The sequence below is a fragment of the Micromonas pusilla genome (genome assembly GCF_000151265.4).
Source record: "Micromonas pusilla CCMP1545 genomic scaffold MICPUCscaffold_1, whole genome shotgun sequence".
In the NCBI taxonomy this organism is placed as follows: domain Eukaryota; kingdom Viridiplantae; phylum Chlorophyta; class Mamiellophyceae; order Mamiellales; family Mamiellaceae; genus Micromonas; species Micromonas pusilla.
In genome coordinates, this window is record NW_003315882.1 from 1,108,198 (window position 1) to 1,122,607 (window position 14,410).

Consider the following 14,410-nt stretch of genomic DNA (forward strand, 5'->3'; position numbering starts at 1 on the left):
GGAATGAGCGCATTAACGCGTGAGACAGTGTTTTCACGCGGTTTGGTGACACGAGGGAAATTGGCAAATCGGTACGTACGTTCCGAGCGTACTCACTCCAATTGCTCATAGGACGTTTCACATTTTCGATCCGTTTTTTTGCGTTTCCAATTTTCCAATTTCTCGTTCAGGCGGGAATTTCGCGAGCGTCGCGTCTAATAACACTGTTCGAAAACGTTCTCTCGGCTTCTTCTCTAAAAGTTCACAGTCGCTCAACCTCTCCCTCACGCCCCTCCCACCGTCGTCACCCCGAGCCACCGCAGCGGCTTCCTCCCCGTCCGCGTCACGATGTCCTCCTCCGAGTCCGAGTCCTCGACGTCGGTCTCGTCCGGGTCCGCGCGCGGCGGTTTCGCCGTCGTCGCCGCCGCCGCCGCCGCCGCCGCCGCCGCCGTCGCCGGCGACGTGTCGACGCTCGACCGCCTCCCCTTCGTAGCCGCGTGCTTACGAACGACTCGGATCTCCTTCGCCGCGCTCATCAGCGCGTCGTCTCTCGTCTCCGTCGTCTCGGTCGTCTCGATCGTCTCGATCGCGTCGACGCGCCGCGCGTCCTCCTCCGCGCGCCTCGCGCTCTTCGCGCGCGCAGACGGCGCGCGCGTCGCGCGTTCGCCGCCGCTCGCGTCGCCGCCGCCGACGTCGACGCCGACGCCGACGCCGACGCCGCCGGTCGACGCCAGACGAATCTCGATCGCGCGTTCCAGCCACTGACGGTTGTTGCTCGTCGTGGTTCGCTCGAACACGACCGCGTAGAGGTTCTTCAGGTCGCGGTACGACATCTCGGAGACCTTCGTCGTCGCGCCCGGGGGCGGGGGGCGCGTCGCCGTCGCCGCCGCCGCGGAGGCGGGTTTCGCGCGCGGCGTTCGCGGCCGCGTCGTCGTCGTCGTCGTCGTCGTCGTCGTCGTCGTCGAGGGCTCCGCGCCCTCCCTCTCGGGATCGCCGCGCGGCGGGTCCGTCGGCGGCGGCGACGCGAGATCCCGGGGCGCGGGTCCGCGCCGCGCGGGACGGACCTCCGCGACCGCGCCGGCGACCGCGGCTTTCTTCGCTCGCTTCGACCTCTCCGGCGCGCTTCTTCCCGTCTTCGCGAGGTTTTTGTACGCGCCCTTCGCGAGCCGCGCGCGTCGCCGCGGTCGCTTCCCCGGCGTCGGAATCGCGTCGTCGTCCTCTTCCTCCTCGATCGCCCTCCTCGATCGCGGAGGCGCCGGCGCGGGTTCCTCGGAGGGAGGGCGCGGCGGCGGCGGCGGCGGCGGCGGCGGCGGCGGCGGCGAGACCGTCTCCAGGGCTCGCACGTCAGCGGCGAGCCGCGCGAGAAACGGGCCGCGCGAGGGGGGCGCGAGTCGCGGCTCGCTCCCCGAGGCGCGCGCCGCGGCTCGTCGCGCGGCGTCCTCCGTCGCGTCGATCACGGTGACGACGTGCATCGCGCTCGCGCCCGGGCGGTCTTCCGCGGGCGAGAGCGCGGCTGCCGACGTGCGCGTGCGTGGCGGCGTCGTGGCTTTTGAGTCCGCCGCGCGGGAAAGCGAGCGAGAAGAGGAGTTGCACTCGCACTCTCTGCTCTGCGCGACAAAAACCGACGTCGAGGGGCGGGCGCGCGCAGTGCGCCCCGCGCGCGACACCCCCCGCGCGCGCGTTCGGATGACCGTCCGTCGCGGCGCCGGCGGCGGCGCGCGGCGGCGCCCCGGGCGCGTCCGCGCGATCGCGACGCTCCTCGTCCTCGTCCTCCTCGCGCGCGTCGTCCCCGCGATCGGCGCGGAGGCGGAGTCGGCACGAGAGGGCGCGACCGCGCGTCGCGCGTCTCGACGGATGAACGACGCCGACGCGCGCGTCGACGTCGGCGCCGCCGCGCCGCGATCGAAGGCGGCGACGCGCGCGAAGGTGCGCGTCTCTCGCCCTCGCGCGCCGTTGGAGCCGCCGCCGCGCGTCTTCGCCTCAGATCTCGCGTCCGATCATCGAACGTCGGTCGCGCGCTTCCCTTCCCTCTCTCCTCTCAGCAACACTCCGTCGTTCGCCATCCCATCGTCGCAGGGCGCGTCCTCGAAGGAAACGCGCGCGTCCGCACGATCGTTCCTGCGCGACGGCGGCCACGACACCCCGCTCGTGATCCCGATGGAGGTGAACGTCGTCCTCGTCGGCATGCGCGCGGACGGCGGCCTCGCGTACGCGCTCGACGAGGCGAAACTGAGGTCGTTTCTTCACGCGTCGTTCGCGTCGTTCCGTCCGTCGTCGATGGCGACGGGGAAGGAGCTCGAGGTGGAGGTGGAGTTGAAGTATAACGTTCAGCACGCGAGCGCGTCGCACGTCCGCGCGATCGAGGGCGCGGTGCGAGCGGGGATGCGTCGCGTCTCGGACGAGTCGCCGCCGCGCGAGTGGACCGAACGCGGCGGCGGCGGCGGCGCGGGCGGCGGAGCATGGCGCGCGTACGAGGTGGAAGCCGCCGGCGACGTCGAGGACGCGATCGCGAGGGTGTACGACGACCTGTTCGGTGACCCTAAACTCTCGCGCAGAGTCGAGCCCGTGGCGCTCTTCGTGGTGTCCCTGGACAAGCCGCGACTGGACCCGGGCGGCGGCGCCGCGTCCGCGTCGGCGTCGAGGAAACCCCCCGAGTCGCTCACGCCCGACGAGCTGCGCGATTCCGAGGGCGGGTACGTGTACCGGTACCGGTACATGGGCTCGGAGGGCGCGACCGCGGCGTGGTTGGGGAGAGGGCGGTACGCCGTGCTCGACTTGAGCGCGGGGCCGTGTTCGCTCGCGCGAATCGGCGGCGGCGACGGCGAACGCTTCGACGGCGATTCGACGGAGGACGCCGAGGGCGTCGCCGTGGGGTGGGCGCTTCCGCGGCTCGCGCCGACGTTCTTGCCGTACGCGAGGTACGCCGCGTCGACGCGCGGCGCGCACGACGTGGAGGACCTCAAGAAGCGACGCGACGCCGCGATGTTCGGTCGCTTATCCGCGCTCGTCGTGTCCGCGACGCGGCACCTCCTCGCGCCGGACGTCAAAGTAGAGACGCTGGATCACGCGGAGAGGGTGTTCGTGCCCGTCGTCGCGCTGAGGGACCACGCGCGATTCGCGCCGCTGCACGCGAGCGCGGGTGCGCGCGCGTTAGACCTCGAGACGTTGAAGGCGGAGGCGTCCAAGCTGCTGCAACCGAGGCAGAGCCTCTCCGTCGTGACCGGGACGCACAACCTCCACGAGCACGAACACCTCGCGGCGGCGGTGCTTCGCGCGCGGCGGACGCGCTCCGTGGCGGACCGAAGAAACGCGGGGGTCGGCCCCGGGCACGGGCACACGTACCACGCGAGCGCGCGATCGCGCATCGACGCCTCCGCGTTGTTGCGAGAGTTTCGCGCCTCCGCGGACCTGCTGACGTCCGGTCTCATCGGCGCGGGGACGGACCCTTCCCCGGACGAGAACGACTTTTTGACCGAGGCGGCGCTCGCGACGTACGCCGGGACGTGGAACACCACCGCGCGCCGCGGGACGAGGATCCTGCCGCTGTACCTCCTGAGCCTCTCCGGGTTACCCCCGGGGGTGTTACTCGACGGCGAGAGCCTCGTCGCCGCGGACGAGGACCTCGTGATCGTGCTTCAGTCCGTCGGCGAGTCAACTTCCGACGCGTCCCCGGGCGCGGACGCGAAGGGCGCGTGGCGCCGCGACGCGGACGCGGAGCTCGAAGCCGCCGCCGCGGAGCTCGCCGCGGAGGCGGCGGATCAGGCGGATCGCCTGCCGCGCGACGACCCGAGACGAGCGTCGTTCGCCGCCGCCGCATCAGCCGCCGCCGCGCGCGTCGCCGAGGCTGGCGCGGGGCACCGCGAGCACGTCCCGCTGCGGTTCACGTCCCAGGGGAGACCGGTTCTCGCGCGACCGGGGGAGCCGACGCGGCACGCCGTCGCGGGGCTCGCCGTCGCGCTGAGCGGGCTCGCGTCGCCGTCCGAGCGCTTCTCGCGGACGCGTTTCGCGCGCGTGGAGAATTGGTTGTGGGCGGTCGGTCACCACCCGTTCGGACCGTTCACGAACTGCGCGACGCTGTCGGACGCGCTCGTGGACGTCGCGCGTCGGAACGCGATCATCTCGAGGCTAGACGCGTCGATGCGCGCGGTTCGAAGCGCGCTGGAGGACGTCGAGGCGTTCGCGGAAGAGTACCTCTCCGAGCCGTTCGGAGACCTCGGCACGGCGCCGGCGGCGGACTCGGCGGCCTCGGCGTCCTCGGCGGCGTCGCCTCCCGCGCGTCGCGAACCGCGCGCGCGCGCGAACACGTGGCTCGACGCGCTGTACCGCGACCCGGACCGCGCCAACGTCCCCCCGCTGCCGCAGTCCGTCGTCGCCGCCGTCGAGGCGCGGATGGAGACGTTCGAGGACGACTTCGCCGCCGTCGGCGCGACGTTGTACTCGCTGGATCTCGAACGTGCGCACGAGATGAGCACGTCGCTGCTCGTGGACGCGCGCGCGTTCGCGGCGTACGTCGCGGAGGAGACGTCGAAGGCGCGGGACGATCTGAGCTGCTGCGGGGTGGAGTACGCGAGGACGGACGCGCGCGCGGCGGCGGCGGGGGAGGGGGGTGAGGGGGTCGGCGGCGCGGCGACGACGCTCGCGGTTTTTTTAGCCGCCGGCGCCGCGTGGTGGCGCGTGTTCGGCGCTCGCGGGGGACGCGCGGGGAGGTTCGGCGCGACGCGCGCGTCGATGCCGGCGTTGAGGCGGCGCGGCGGGGGAGGAAAGCGCGTCGACTGAGGAGGACGTCGCTTCAAGTCGTTAATATTAGTCTGCGCTCGCGTCTAAACGAGTGAACACTTCGCAGCCGCCTCCGTCTTCCTCGCTTCTGACCCCCACGGTGTGTTCAAACTGCGCGGACAACCCCCCGTCAGCGGTGACGACCGTCCAGCCGTCTTTCAACACCCTCGTCGCGACCCCTTTCTCGTTCGCCATGGGTTCGATCGTGAAGAACATCCCCGGTTTCAACAGCACGCCGCGACCCTCCGCGCCCGCGCCGTGACGGATGTGCGGCGGCGCGTGGAACTTCCGACCGATCCCGTGCGCGGCGTACTTGTTCACGACCGCGTACCCGTGCCTCTCCAAGTGCCGCCGAATCGGCACCACGACGTCGCCCATCCTTCGCCCCGGGCCGCAACGCGAGACGCCGATCTCCAGCGATTCTCTGGTGACGTTCACGAGCTGCGCCGCCGCCTCCGACGCCTTCTCCTCGCCTCCCACGATGAACGTCCGACTCGTGTCCCCGTGCCACCCGTCCACGATCACGGTCACGTCCACGTTCACGATGTCGCCGTCCCGCAGCGTCACGTCTTCGCTCGGTATCCCGTGGCACACGACGTCGTTCACGCTCACGCACGTGGAGTGTTTATACCCGCGGTAGCCGACGGTGGCGGCGACGGCGCCGTTTTCCGCGACGAACGCCGCGGCGACGCGGTCGATCTCCGCGGTCGTCGTCCCCGAGATCACGCGCGGCTCGACGTGCGCGAGCGTCCTCGCGGCCAGGGAACCCGCCGCGCGCATCCCCGCGAAGTCTTCCGGGCGGTGGATCGGGACGCGCGTCAGCGAGCTGAAGTACCGCGCGGACATCGCGAGGAACGCGACGAGGAGAAGGTCCTCGGGGCCCGGCCTGAGCGACCTCCACAGTCGCCGCGATTTCGACGTCGGCGGCGGCGCGTCGCGGAGCTTCTTCGCCTTCTCCGCGGCGTGTTTCCGCTTGCGCTGCTTCAGCTCCCCCATGTCGCGTCGCCCGCGCGCGACGGAGGGGCGCGGCGGAGTGTGATCCGATCTGATCTAAGTTGTCGTCGAGGCGAAGTGTTCCTGTCTGTTGTTAAATCGCAGCAGCTAATCCCGCGACGCCTCGCCCGTCCCGGGCCACACCACCCGCCGCGCGTGCGCGATCGCGATCGGCAGCGCGACGCACTTCCCCGCCATCGCCACCGCCATCCCCCCCTCCGCTATCCTCCGCGCCCTGTCGTACTGACTGTTCGAGTACTTGCTCTCGATGACCTCTCGCGTCTTCGTCATCACCCAGGCGTCGACGCCGACGGCGAAACACAAGACGAAGACGTGACCGAGCTGCAGCAACGTCGCGGTCTTCTTGTCGCTCCCCAAGACGCCCTTGCCGCCCTGAAGCGCCGCGATCGCGGTGAGCGTCGCGACCGGGAGGTGGTGCTGCGGCGCGCTCCACTGCCCGGCGCTCTCCCAGAACTGCGCTATGAGTCCGCCTATAAACATCACGAGCACGCAGACCATGAGCCATCCCGCGGTGGCTCGCCCGTCCGCGACAGCGGCCGCGTGCCGCGCGGTCCACGCGCCGATCTCGCCGCCGCCGGTCGTCGCCGCCCATCTCGATCTCGTCCCGGCTTTGAGGAGGACGGAGGAGAGATCGAGACGGCCGCGGGCGGACGCGCGCGCGGCGCCGCCGGTCCCGGACGACGACGCGTTCGCCGCCGCCGCGCGCGCGCGGCGGCTCTGTCCCCGCGCGCCGCCGCCGCCGCGCAACGGCGTCGTGTCTCTCTCGTCGTCGTCCGCGGCGGCGTAGTTGTACCCCCCGGCGGCGCCGCGTCGCGCCATCTCGACGTCGTCGTGGAATGCGTCGTCCGCGTCCACGACTTTCCCCAGCGCGTCCGCGATGATGCTCGCGGACGACGGCCCTCGATCTCGCCGCGCGCGATCCGGCGGCAGGTGCGGTCGCGAGGGTTTCTCCCCGCTCCCGCGCGCGGTGACGTCGCCCCAGCCCGCTTTGGAGCGCACGGTTCGCGACCGGACGCGCGCGTCGTCGTCGCCCGCGCCCGCGCCCGCGCCCGCGTCGGTCGTCGTCGTCGTCGTCGCCGGCGGCGCGCGTCTCAGGAAGTCCCCGGTCCTCGTCCCGCCGTCGCCGCGGTCGGAGTCGGAGTAGAGCGCGGACGAGCCGCTGTCGGAGCCGCCGTCGTCGGACCACCGCGCGCGCGACATCGCGCGTCGTCGCGTGGGGAGGAGACGAGACGACGGGTGGGCGCTTCGAGAGCGGCGAACGCGGGGTCGGGACGAGGGCGGTCGCGCGGCGCGGCCGCGAGATGGGACGCGCCCTCTCGAACGTGCCGACTTCGTTCGCGCGCCGCTGCGCTGCGCGCTGGAAGGCGAAGGGCAGGGCCAGATGTTCAGTTTCAAAAGTCGTCGTCGTCCGTGCACGTTCGCGGTCCCCCTCACTGCGGCGTGACGCGGCGGACGGGGGCCGCCCGCGCGTATCGACGGCATGGACGACGGCATGCTGGCGCGTCTCTCTCCGTCCTCCTCGCGCGCGATCGGCGGAGCGTCGATCGACGCGACGTCCTCGCGTCGCGCGCTCGAAATCGTGTTTTTTTTTTCTTCCTCCTCTGAGTGAGATCTATCTCTTCGCTGATCGTCGTCCCGCCGCGTCGTCCCGCCGTCCCCGCAGTTCGAGGAGGACTTCGAGAAGGAGGTCAAGGTCGTCGTCGTCGGGAACGGCGGCGTCGGGAAGACGTCCATGATCCGAAGGTACTGCCGCGGCGTCTTCACGGAGGACTACAAGAAGACCATCGGCGTGGACTTCCTCGAGAAGGTCTCGTACATCGAATCCGTGGGCGAGGACGTGCGACTGATGATCTGGGACACCGCGGGCCAGGAAGAATTCGACACCATCACGCGGTCGTACTACCGCGGCGCCGGCGCCGCGGTCATCGTCTTCTCCACCACAGACCGCGCGTCGTTCGACGCGGTGCGATCGTGGAAGCAGAAGCTGAGCGAAGAGGTCGGCGACGACGTCGCGACGTGCGTCGTGCAAAACAAGGGCGCGTCCCATCTCACGCCGGTCCCCGTACGACCGCGTCGGCGTGGCGCACGCCGTTCCTCGAGGACTTTCCCCGGCACACATCTCTCCGCCCAGGGTCCCTCGCTTTCAATACCAGACCCTATGACGCCTTTCAACTTCAACTGACGCCTTTCAACTCCACCCCGAACGGCTCGAAGTGGACCTCGTCGGCGACGAGGCGTGCGCTGTGGAGCCGGGCGAGGCGGAGACGCTCGCGAGAGAGCTCGGCGTGAAGTTCTTCCGCGCGTGCGTGAAGGAAAACTTCAACGTGGACAACGTGTTCGACTACCTCGTCGATCAGTGGAGCAAAGGGTCGAATAAGGCGCAGCCGGCGATGGACATTCGCGAGCTCGCGGCGGAGTCCGCCGCGGGCGGCGGACGCGTCCCCGCGGCGGCGGCGGGGTCGGCGGCGGCGGGGGGGGAAGATGGAACGTCAACCGTCGCCGGGAAGAGGGGCGAGGAGGCGGGAGGGAGGGCGTTCATGCTCGAGAAGCCGAACACGGAGCGCACGGGGGGGAAGAAGAGCAAGATGCAGCGGCTGAAGACGGGCGCGAAGCGGCGGTCCAAGTTTACCAAGTGCAGCGTGATCTGACAGGACTGACGTGATGCATCCGTCCATCGTGACTTACGCACCCTTCGCTCGAGTCTCGTCGTCGCGCCGCGCCACTCTCCGCGTCGCGCGATGCTGCGTCACGCGTCGCGTCGCGCCTTGAGCGCGGCGCGATGGAGCGCGCGCGCGCTGACGACCGTCCGCGACATCCCGCTCCCGTCCACGGTGCGTCCGCGTGCCGCCGCGCGCGTCTCCGAAACCACCCGGGATCGTCTCTTCCCTCGGCCGCGCCGACGCGCTCACGCCTCCCGTTCCCCCGCCAACCCCATCCCCCCCCTCCCGACCTCCTCGCAGCCGACGCGCGACTTCCCCGGGGGCGAACCCTCCAAACCCGAGATGCGCACGACGTGCCCGGGACCGAACACGCTCGCCGCGCGCGCGGAGCTCGACGCGTTCCAGGAGACGGGCGCGCTGCGATTCGTCGTCGACGTCGAGAACAGCCGCGGGTGCTACGTGCGAGACGTCGACGGGAACGTCATGCTCGACATGTTCTCGCACATCGCGTCGCTGCCGATCGGATACAACCACCCGACGATGCTCGAGGTGTTCACGAACCCGAGAAACGTCGCCACGCTCGCGCATCGCCCCGCGCTCTTCAACCTGCCCCCGGCGGGGTACGCGAAGACGGTTCGCGAGACGCTCATGTCGGGCGCGTTCTCCTCACACTGATCCCCATACGACCGCGTCGGCGTAGTGCACGCCGCTCCTCGAGGACTTTTCCTTTTCCCGGCGCATCTCTCCGCTCATCACCCCTCGCTCACAATCCCGACACACCTCGACGCCTTTCAACTCCGCTTCTGACGCCTTTGAACTCTGCCCCGATATCGTCGCTTCGCGCGGACCCTCCCTCGACCCTCAGTGGCGCCGAGAGGGCTGACGCACGTCACGACGCAGATGTGCGGGTCGTGCGCGAACGAGAACGCGATGAAGCAGGTGTACATCGCGGTCGCGAACCGACGGCGACGCGAACGCGGCGGATACGGCGCGGGGGACGTCTCCGAGGAGGAGCTCAGCTCGTGCATGGTGAACCGCGCGCCGGGGAGTAAGCCGTACAAGTTTCTGTCGTTTCACGGCGCGTTCCACGGGCGAACCGCCGCGTGCTTGTCGCTGACGCACAGCAAGCCGACGCACAAGCTGGACATTCCCGCGTTCGAGTGGCCGATCGCGCCGTTCCCTAGGCTGCGATATCCCCTGGACGATCCCGCGTGCGCGGCGCACAACGCGGCGGAGGAGGCGCGGTGCGTGAAGGAGACGTGCGAACTCTTGGACGCGGATCCGGACGTCGTCGGCGTGATCGTGGAGCCCGTGCAGAGCGAGGGCGGGGACAATCACGCGAGCGGGGCGTTCTTTCGGTCGCTGCGCGCGGAGTGCGCGTCGCGCGGGGTGAAGTTCATCGTCGACGAGGTGCAGACCGGGTGCGGCGCGAGCGGCACGTTTTGGGCGCACGAGCAGTGGGGCTTGGACGACCCGCCGGACGCGGTGACCTTCTCGAAGAAGATGCAGATCGCGGGGTACTACACCAAGGCGGACTTGGTGCCGGACGCGCCGTACCGCGTGTTTAACACGTGGATGGGGGACCCGGGGAAGGTTTTGATGCTCGAGGCGGTGCTGAAGTGCGTGAAGAATGACGGCTTGGTTGAAAACGCGCGCGTCACGGGGGAGTACTTGCGGGAGGGTTTACACGCGTTGTCTCGCGCGCACGCCGGGAAGCTGCACAACGTCCGCGGCGTCGGGACGATCACCGCGGTGGACTTGGATTCGAGCGCGGCGCGCGACGACGCCGTGGACGCGCTGAGGGAGGAGGGCGTGGACATCGCGACGTGCGGGGATCGAACGATTCGGTGTCGCCCGGGTCTGTACTTTACCCCGAAGCACGCGAGGGTGTTTCTCGACGCGTTCGACCGCGTCCTCGCGCGATCGAGCGGGTGATTCTTTTGATTCATGATACAGTACGTGTTTATAGTCAGGCGCGCTTGTATTACTTCATTATCACTTCCCTAATAACTTCCTAATAACTTACTTCATCGTCATCAGCGCGGGCGTCGTCTTTTCCCGTGGGTTTATTCGTTATTCATCTCTGCGACGTCGTGCGTGCAGACAGCGTAATCCGGTCGCTCCACGTATTAATTTCTGGAACCTTCGGTTGATTTCTTATTATACCTTGAGCCTTGAGTGTTTCTTTATTGTCGGTCGACGACGTCCGTCGTTCGCGAGGTTCGCGCCGAGGCTTACACGTTGTTCGCCTTGAGCGGGTTCACGACCTTGCCCGAGGACGAGCCCTCCTTGTACGCGGACTCGCCGTGGACGGAGACGTCGAGGCCGGCGAAGATCATGTCCTTGTCCGGCAAGAGCGGCATGACCGCGCCGATGCCCTTGATGAGCCCGAAGCCGACGACGAAGGAGTAGACCGCGCACCCGGACGCGGCGATGAGCTGCTTCCCGAAGAGTTTCGCGCTGTAGTGGGGAGCACCCACCGAGGAGCGGGCGAGGCAGCCGACGAGGATCGTGCCGAGGTAGCCGCCCATGCCGTGCACGGCGAAGACGTCGAGGGCGTCGACGAGGTCGAGCTTCTTCTTGATGACCTCCATGATCGTGTAGCAGAACGGCGCGCAGACGACGCCGATGATGACCGCGCCCCACGGGCGAATGAAACCCGCGGCGGGGGTGACGGTGGCGAGGCCGGCGATGGTACCGACGCACGCGCCGACGAGAGAGGGCTTGCCCTTGTGCTTCCACTCGACGCACATCCACGTGAAGAGCGCGACGGACGCGGCGATCTCGGTGTTCATCGCCGCGGTCGCGGCGGTGGCGTTGGCGCCGAGCGCGGAGCCGGCGTTAAAGCCGAACCAGCCGAACCAGAGCATGCCCGTGCCGAGCGCGACAAACGGAATGTTGTGCGGGTCGGTGTCGACGTCGCCTTCGATCTTTTTGCGGTGCGGGAGCGCGACGACGGTCGCGAGCGCGGAGAAACCCGCGGTGCAGTGCACGACGATCCCGCCGGCGAAGTCAAAGACGCCCTCCTTGCCGATCCAGCCGTCGGGGCCCCAGATCCAGTTCGCCCACGGGAAGTACACGAGGTGGACCCAGAGGAAGATGAAGAGGAGGTAGGGGCGGAAGAGGAGACGGTCCGCGAACGCGCCCGTCATGAGCGCGGGCGCGATGACCGCGAACATGCCTTGGAAGCCCGCGAAGACGAGGCCGGGGATGGTCATGTCCCAGTACGCGTCCGACGCGGTTTGTCCGTCGACGTACGAGCGGAGCGGCGTACCCAACACGTTTTTCATCATCGCGAACGATCCGGGGTCGCCCATGAGGCCGCCGGAGTTGCCAAAGACGAGGGAGAAGCCCCAGAGGACCCAAATCATCGTGACCATGCCCATGCACACGAAGTTTTGCATCATGATGGTGAGGACGTTCTGCTGACGCACGAGGCCGCCGTAGAAGAACGCGAGCCCGGGGGTCATGAACATGACGAGCGCCATGGAGACGATCATGAACGCGGTGTCGCCGGTGTCGACGGTGGTGGAGGTGACGGACACCATGTTATTAAGAGGGGAGGGGGAGAGAAGAGACGGGGATACTTCTCGCGCGACGAGAGAGCGTCGCGGGGGCCGAGCACACTTGCGCGCGCGTCGGGGAGTGGCGCGGCGGCGGCGCGATTCCGGCTGATAAAGTAACTGTAACGACTTTCAACGGGTCGGGAGAGTTGTTCCCCTTTTTTTGGTCGCGCGTCACTGGCAAACAGTCAGGTTCCGTCGAGACGGGGGACGGAATTTCCCGCCACGTGTACGGTAACTTTGAGAAAAAGCGATCGGCGGGATATTTTGGACGATGCCAGTGTAAAAGCCCTTACGAAATTTTCAGAGCGACATTTTCAAACTGGATTTTTTTAGAGTCGGGTTCGCGAGAATTTCAGTCATCGGCGGGAAATCGAGTTTGACCCAGCCCTGGGGGAGAAGAGCGCCGGAAGAGAAAGACAAGCGGCGGGCTCGGCTGGCTCGCTTTCAGCAAGTCTCGCGAGTCTCGCTTTCAGTCGTCTCGCGTCTCGCGCGTCGCCCGCGCGTCCACCCCCCTCCCCCCCCGCGCGCGCGCTCACTCGTCGTCGTCCTCGAACCGCCCGGGATCGTTCGCGATCGCGGCGTCCACGGCGTCGCCGGCGTCGCCGTCCGTCACGAGCAACGCGTCGAGCCGCGCCAACGCCGCCGCTCGCTCCGCCGCGCCCGCGCCGTTGGCGACGGCGGCCTCGTCGTAGTAGAACCCGCCGCCGCCGCCGCCGCCGCCGCCGTCGTCGTCGTCGTCGTCGTCGTCGTCCGGGTTCATCGCCGCGCACTCGCTCATCGTGTTGAAGACGTCGTCCAGCGCGCTGGGGTCGGTCGGGACGAGCCTGAGCTCGGTCATCTCGTCGAAGTCGTCGACGCCGACGCCGCCGCCGCCGCCGCCGTCCTCCTCCTCCTCCTCCTCCTCCTTCTCCTTCTCCTCCCCGCCGGTCTTCACCCCGTCCGGCGGCGCCCCCTCCACTTGCGCGTATATGCACGGGCGATCGAACCCGCCGTCGCCGCCGCCGCGGGACACCGCGTGCATCGTGACCGACGTGAACGGCGCCGCGAATCCAGCCGCGCCGGCGGCGTCGGGGAAAAACACGACGCGTCGCGTCGTGAGGTACAGCGTCCCGACCGTCCCGACGACGTCGTCGCCGACGTGGAACGTGATCGGGAGTGACGTCGCGATCGTCTCGTCGTCTGCGGGGAGGGGGGGATGTGAGCGAGGGGAGGCGAGCGGCGACGGAGAGCGCGATCGACGACGCCGATCGACCGATCGGTCGGATCGATCGGTCGATTAAAGTCGACGGGCGAGGATCTGCGCCGCGCGAGGGGAGGGACGCACCCGCGACGTCGCACACCGGCGCTCCGTTCGCGTCGCGCTCGTCATCACAGCGCGTGAGCCCACGCGCGGTCATCGTTCTCGACGCGGCTGGCCGACTCGGTCGCGCGCGGTCGCGTCGCGAGGAGTGCCGTCGCCGTCGCTCGCGTCTCGGTCTTCGCCGACTCTCGTCGTCGCCGACGCGACGCGACGACGGGAGTTTCCCGTTGCGACACCCAAATCGGGGAAGCGAGGGTCGTCCGCGCGCGCCACACCGCGCGGCGCGTCGTAGGCGGTCTTAGCGACCCGTCCCCGCGCCGGCGCGTCCACCGCGACATCGACGCCATGGGCGCGGAGGAGGAGGCCGCGTCCGCGCCGGCGTCGGAGAGCGGCGACCGCGCGTCCGCGGACGGCGACCGCCCGGGGACGTCCACCGGCGAAGAAGTCGGGACGACGGACGGCGAGGCGTCCGCGCGGTCGCCGCGCGGGGGCATGTTCCGCGGGCTCCTCGAGGACTCGTTCCCGGAGCTGTACGTGCCGCCGAGAGAGCCGACGCCGGTCCCGGGCGAGGGCGAGGACGGGGAAGAGGGCGAGCCGGGGGACGACGGCGACGCCGCTCCGCGCGAGGAGGCGGAGGCGGACGCCCCCGCGGAAGACGCCGAGGGCGAGGGCGAGGGCGAGGACGCGGAGCCCGAGCCCGAGCCCGAGCCGGACGAGTACCAGCTGCGGATAGCGGAGATCGAGAACCAGGCGCGTCCCCGCGCCGACGTCGACCTCGCTTCCGCCCGGGCCCGTCGTCGCGTCGTCTCGTCTCGTCCTCGGAAAAGTCAAACGATCGAACGATCGCCCGCCCGCCTTCCTCTCGACATCCATCGTCGTCTCTGACCGACCTTCGTTCCACCACCGAAACGAACCAAAACGAAACAGGCGACGTCGAAGATCGAAAACCTGGACGAGCTCGAGCGCTATCTCGACGACGCGCGCGCGGACGCGGACGCGGCGGAGGAAGCCGCGCTCCACGAGGCGGATGCGCTGTACACGAGAGACCACCGCCGCGCCAACCTCCCGAGGGCGCCGTTGACGATGAAGACGGATCCGACGATCGTCGCCGGCGC

General features: G+C 69.3%; 9 protein-coding genes across 9 annotated transcripts; 4 read left to right on the top strand and 5 right to left on the bottom strand.

The window, feature by feature from the left end:
• Positions 1-263: 263 nt before the first annotated feature.
• MICPUCDRAFT_50344 (uncharacterized protein) lies at positions 264-1,451 on the bottom strand (the record flags this gene model as incomplete). Its single annotated transcript, XM_003055516.1, has 1 exon — positions 264-1,451. One exon carries the CDS (start codon positions 1,449-1,451, stop codon positions 264-266), a length of 1,188 nt encoding a protein of 395 aa, XP_003055562.1.
• A 214-nt stretch (positions 1,452-1,665) lies between these two features.
• On the top strand, positions 1,666-4,801 carry MICPUCDRAFT_46272 (uncharacterized protein; the record flags this gene model as incomplete). Its single annotated transcript, XM_003054980.1, has 2 exons — positions 1,666-1,905; positions 2,056-4,801. 2 exons carry the CDS (start codon positions 1,666-1,668, stop codon positions 4,753-4,755), a joined length of 2,940 nt encoding a protein of 979 aa, XP_003055026.1. The 3' UTR covers positions 4,756-4,801.
• MICPUCDRAFT_12972 (uncharacterized protein) lies at positions 4,783-5,601 on the bottom strand (the record flags this gene model as incomplete). Its single annotated transcript, XM_003055517.1, has 1 exon — positions 4,783-5,601. The coding sequence occupies one exon, from the start codon at positions 5,599-5,601 to the stop codon at positions 4,783-4,785; it is 819 nt and encodes a 272-aa protein (XP_003055563.1).
• Positions 5,602-5,856: 255 nt separating this feature from the next.
• On the bottom strand, positions 5,857-6,969 carry MICPUCDRAFT_50347 (uncharacterized protein; the record flags this gene model as incomplete). The annotated part of the gene is made up of 1 exon (XM_003055518.1): positions 5,857-6,969. The coding sequence occupies one exon, from the start codon at positions 6,967-6,969 to the stop codon at positions 5,857-5,859; it is 1,113 nt and encodes a 370-aa protein (XP_003055564.1).
• A 478-nt stretch (positions 6,970-7,447) lies between these two features.
• Positions 7,448-8,126, top strand: MICPUCDRAFT_8379 (uncharacterized protein; the record flags this gene model as incomplete). The annotated part of the gene is made up of 2 exons (XM_003054981.1): positions 7,448-7,825; positions 8,004-8,126. Coding segments are annotated over 2 exons (501 nt in total), but the record flags the coding sequence as incomplete, so codon positions are not given.
• A 645-nt stretch (positions 8,127-8,771) lies between these two features.
• Positions 8,772-10,364, top strand: MICPUCDRAFT_43822 (uncharacterized protein; the record flags this gene model as incomplete). Its single annotated transcript, XM_003054982.1, has 2 exons — positions 8,772-9,088; positions 9,305-10,364. The coding sequence occupies 2 exons, from the start codon at positions 8,772-8,774 to the stop codon at positions 10,362-10,364; spliced, it is 1,377 nt and encodes a 458-aa protein (XP_003055028.1).
• A 30-nt stretch (positions 10,365-10,394) lies between these two features.
• Positions 10,395-12,070, bottom strand: AMT2.2 (ammonium transporter). Its single transcript, XM_003055519.1, has one exon. It carries the CDS (start codon positions 11,975-11,977, stop codon positions 10,664-10,666), a length of 1,314 nt encoding a protein of 437 aa, XP_003055565.1. The 5' UTR covers positions 11,978-12,070; the 3' UTR covers positions 10,395-10,663.
• Positions 12,071-12,527: 457 nt separating this feature from the next.
• MICPUCDRAFT_50352 (uncharacterized protein) lies at positions 12,528-13,016 on the bottom strand (the record flags this gene model as incomplete). Its single annotated transcript, XM_003055520.1, has 1 exon — positions 12,528-13,016. One exon carries the CDS (start codon positions 13,014-13,016, stop codon positions 12,528-12,530), a length of 489 nt encoding a protein of 162 aa, XP_003055566.1.
• A 624-nt stretch (positions 13,017-13,640) lies between these two features.
• Positions 13,641-14,180, top strand: MICPUCDRAFT_50353 (uncharacterized protein; the record flags this gene model as incomplete). Its single annotated transcript, XM_003054983.1, has 1 exon — positions 13,641-14,180. One exon carries the CDS (start codon positions 13,641-13,643, stop codon positions 14,178-14,180), a length of 540 nt encoding a protein of 179 aa, XP_003055029.1.
• Between the last annotated feature and the right edge of the window lie 230 nt (positions 14,181-14,410).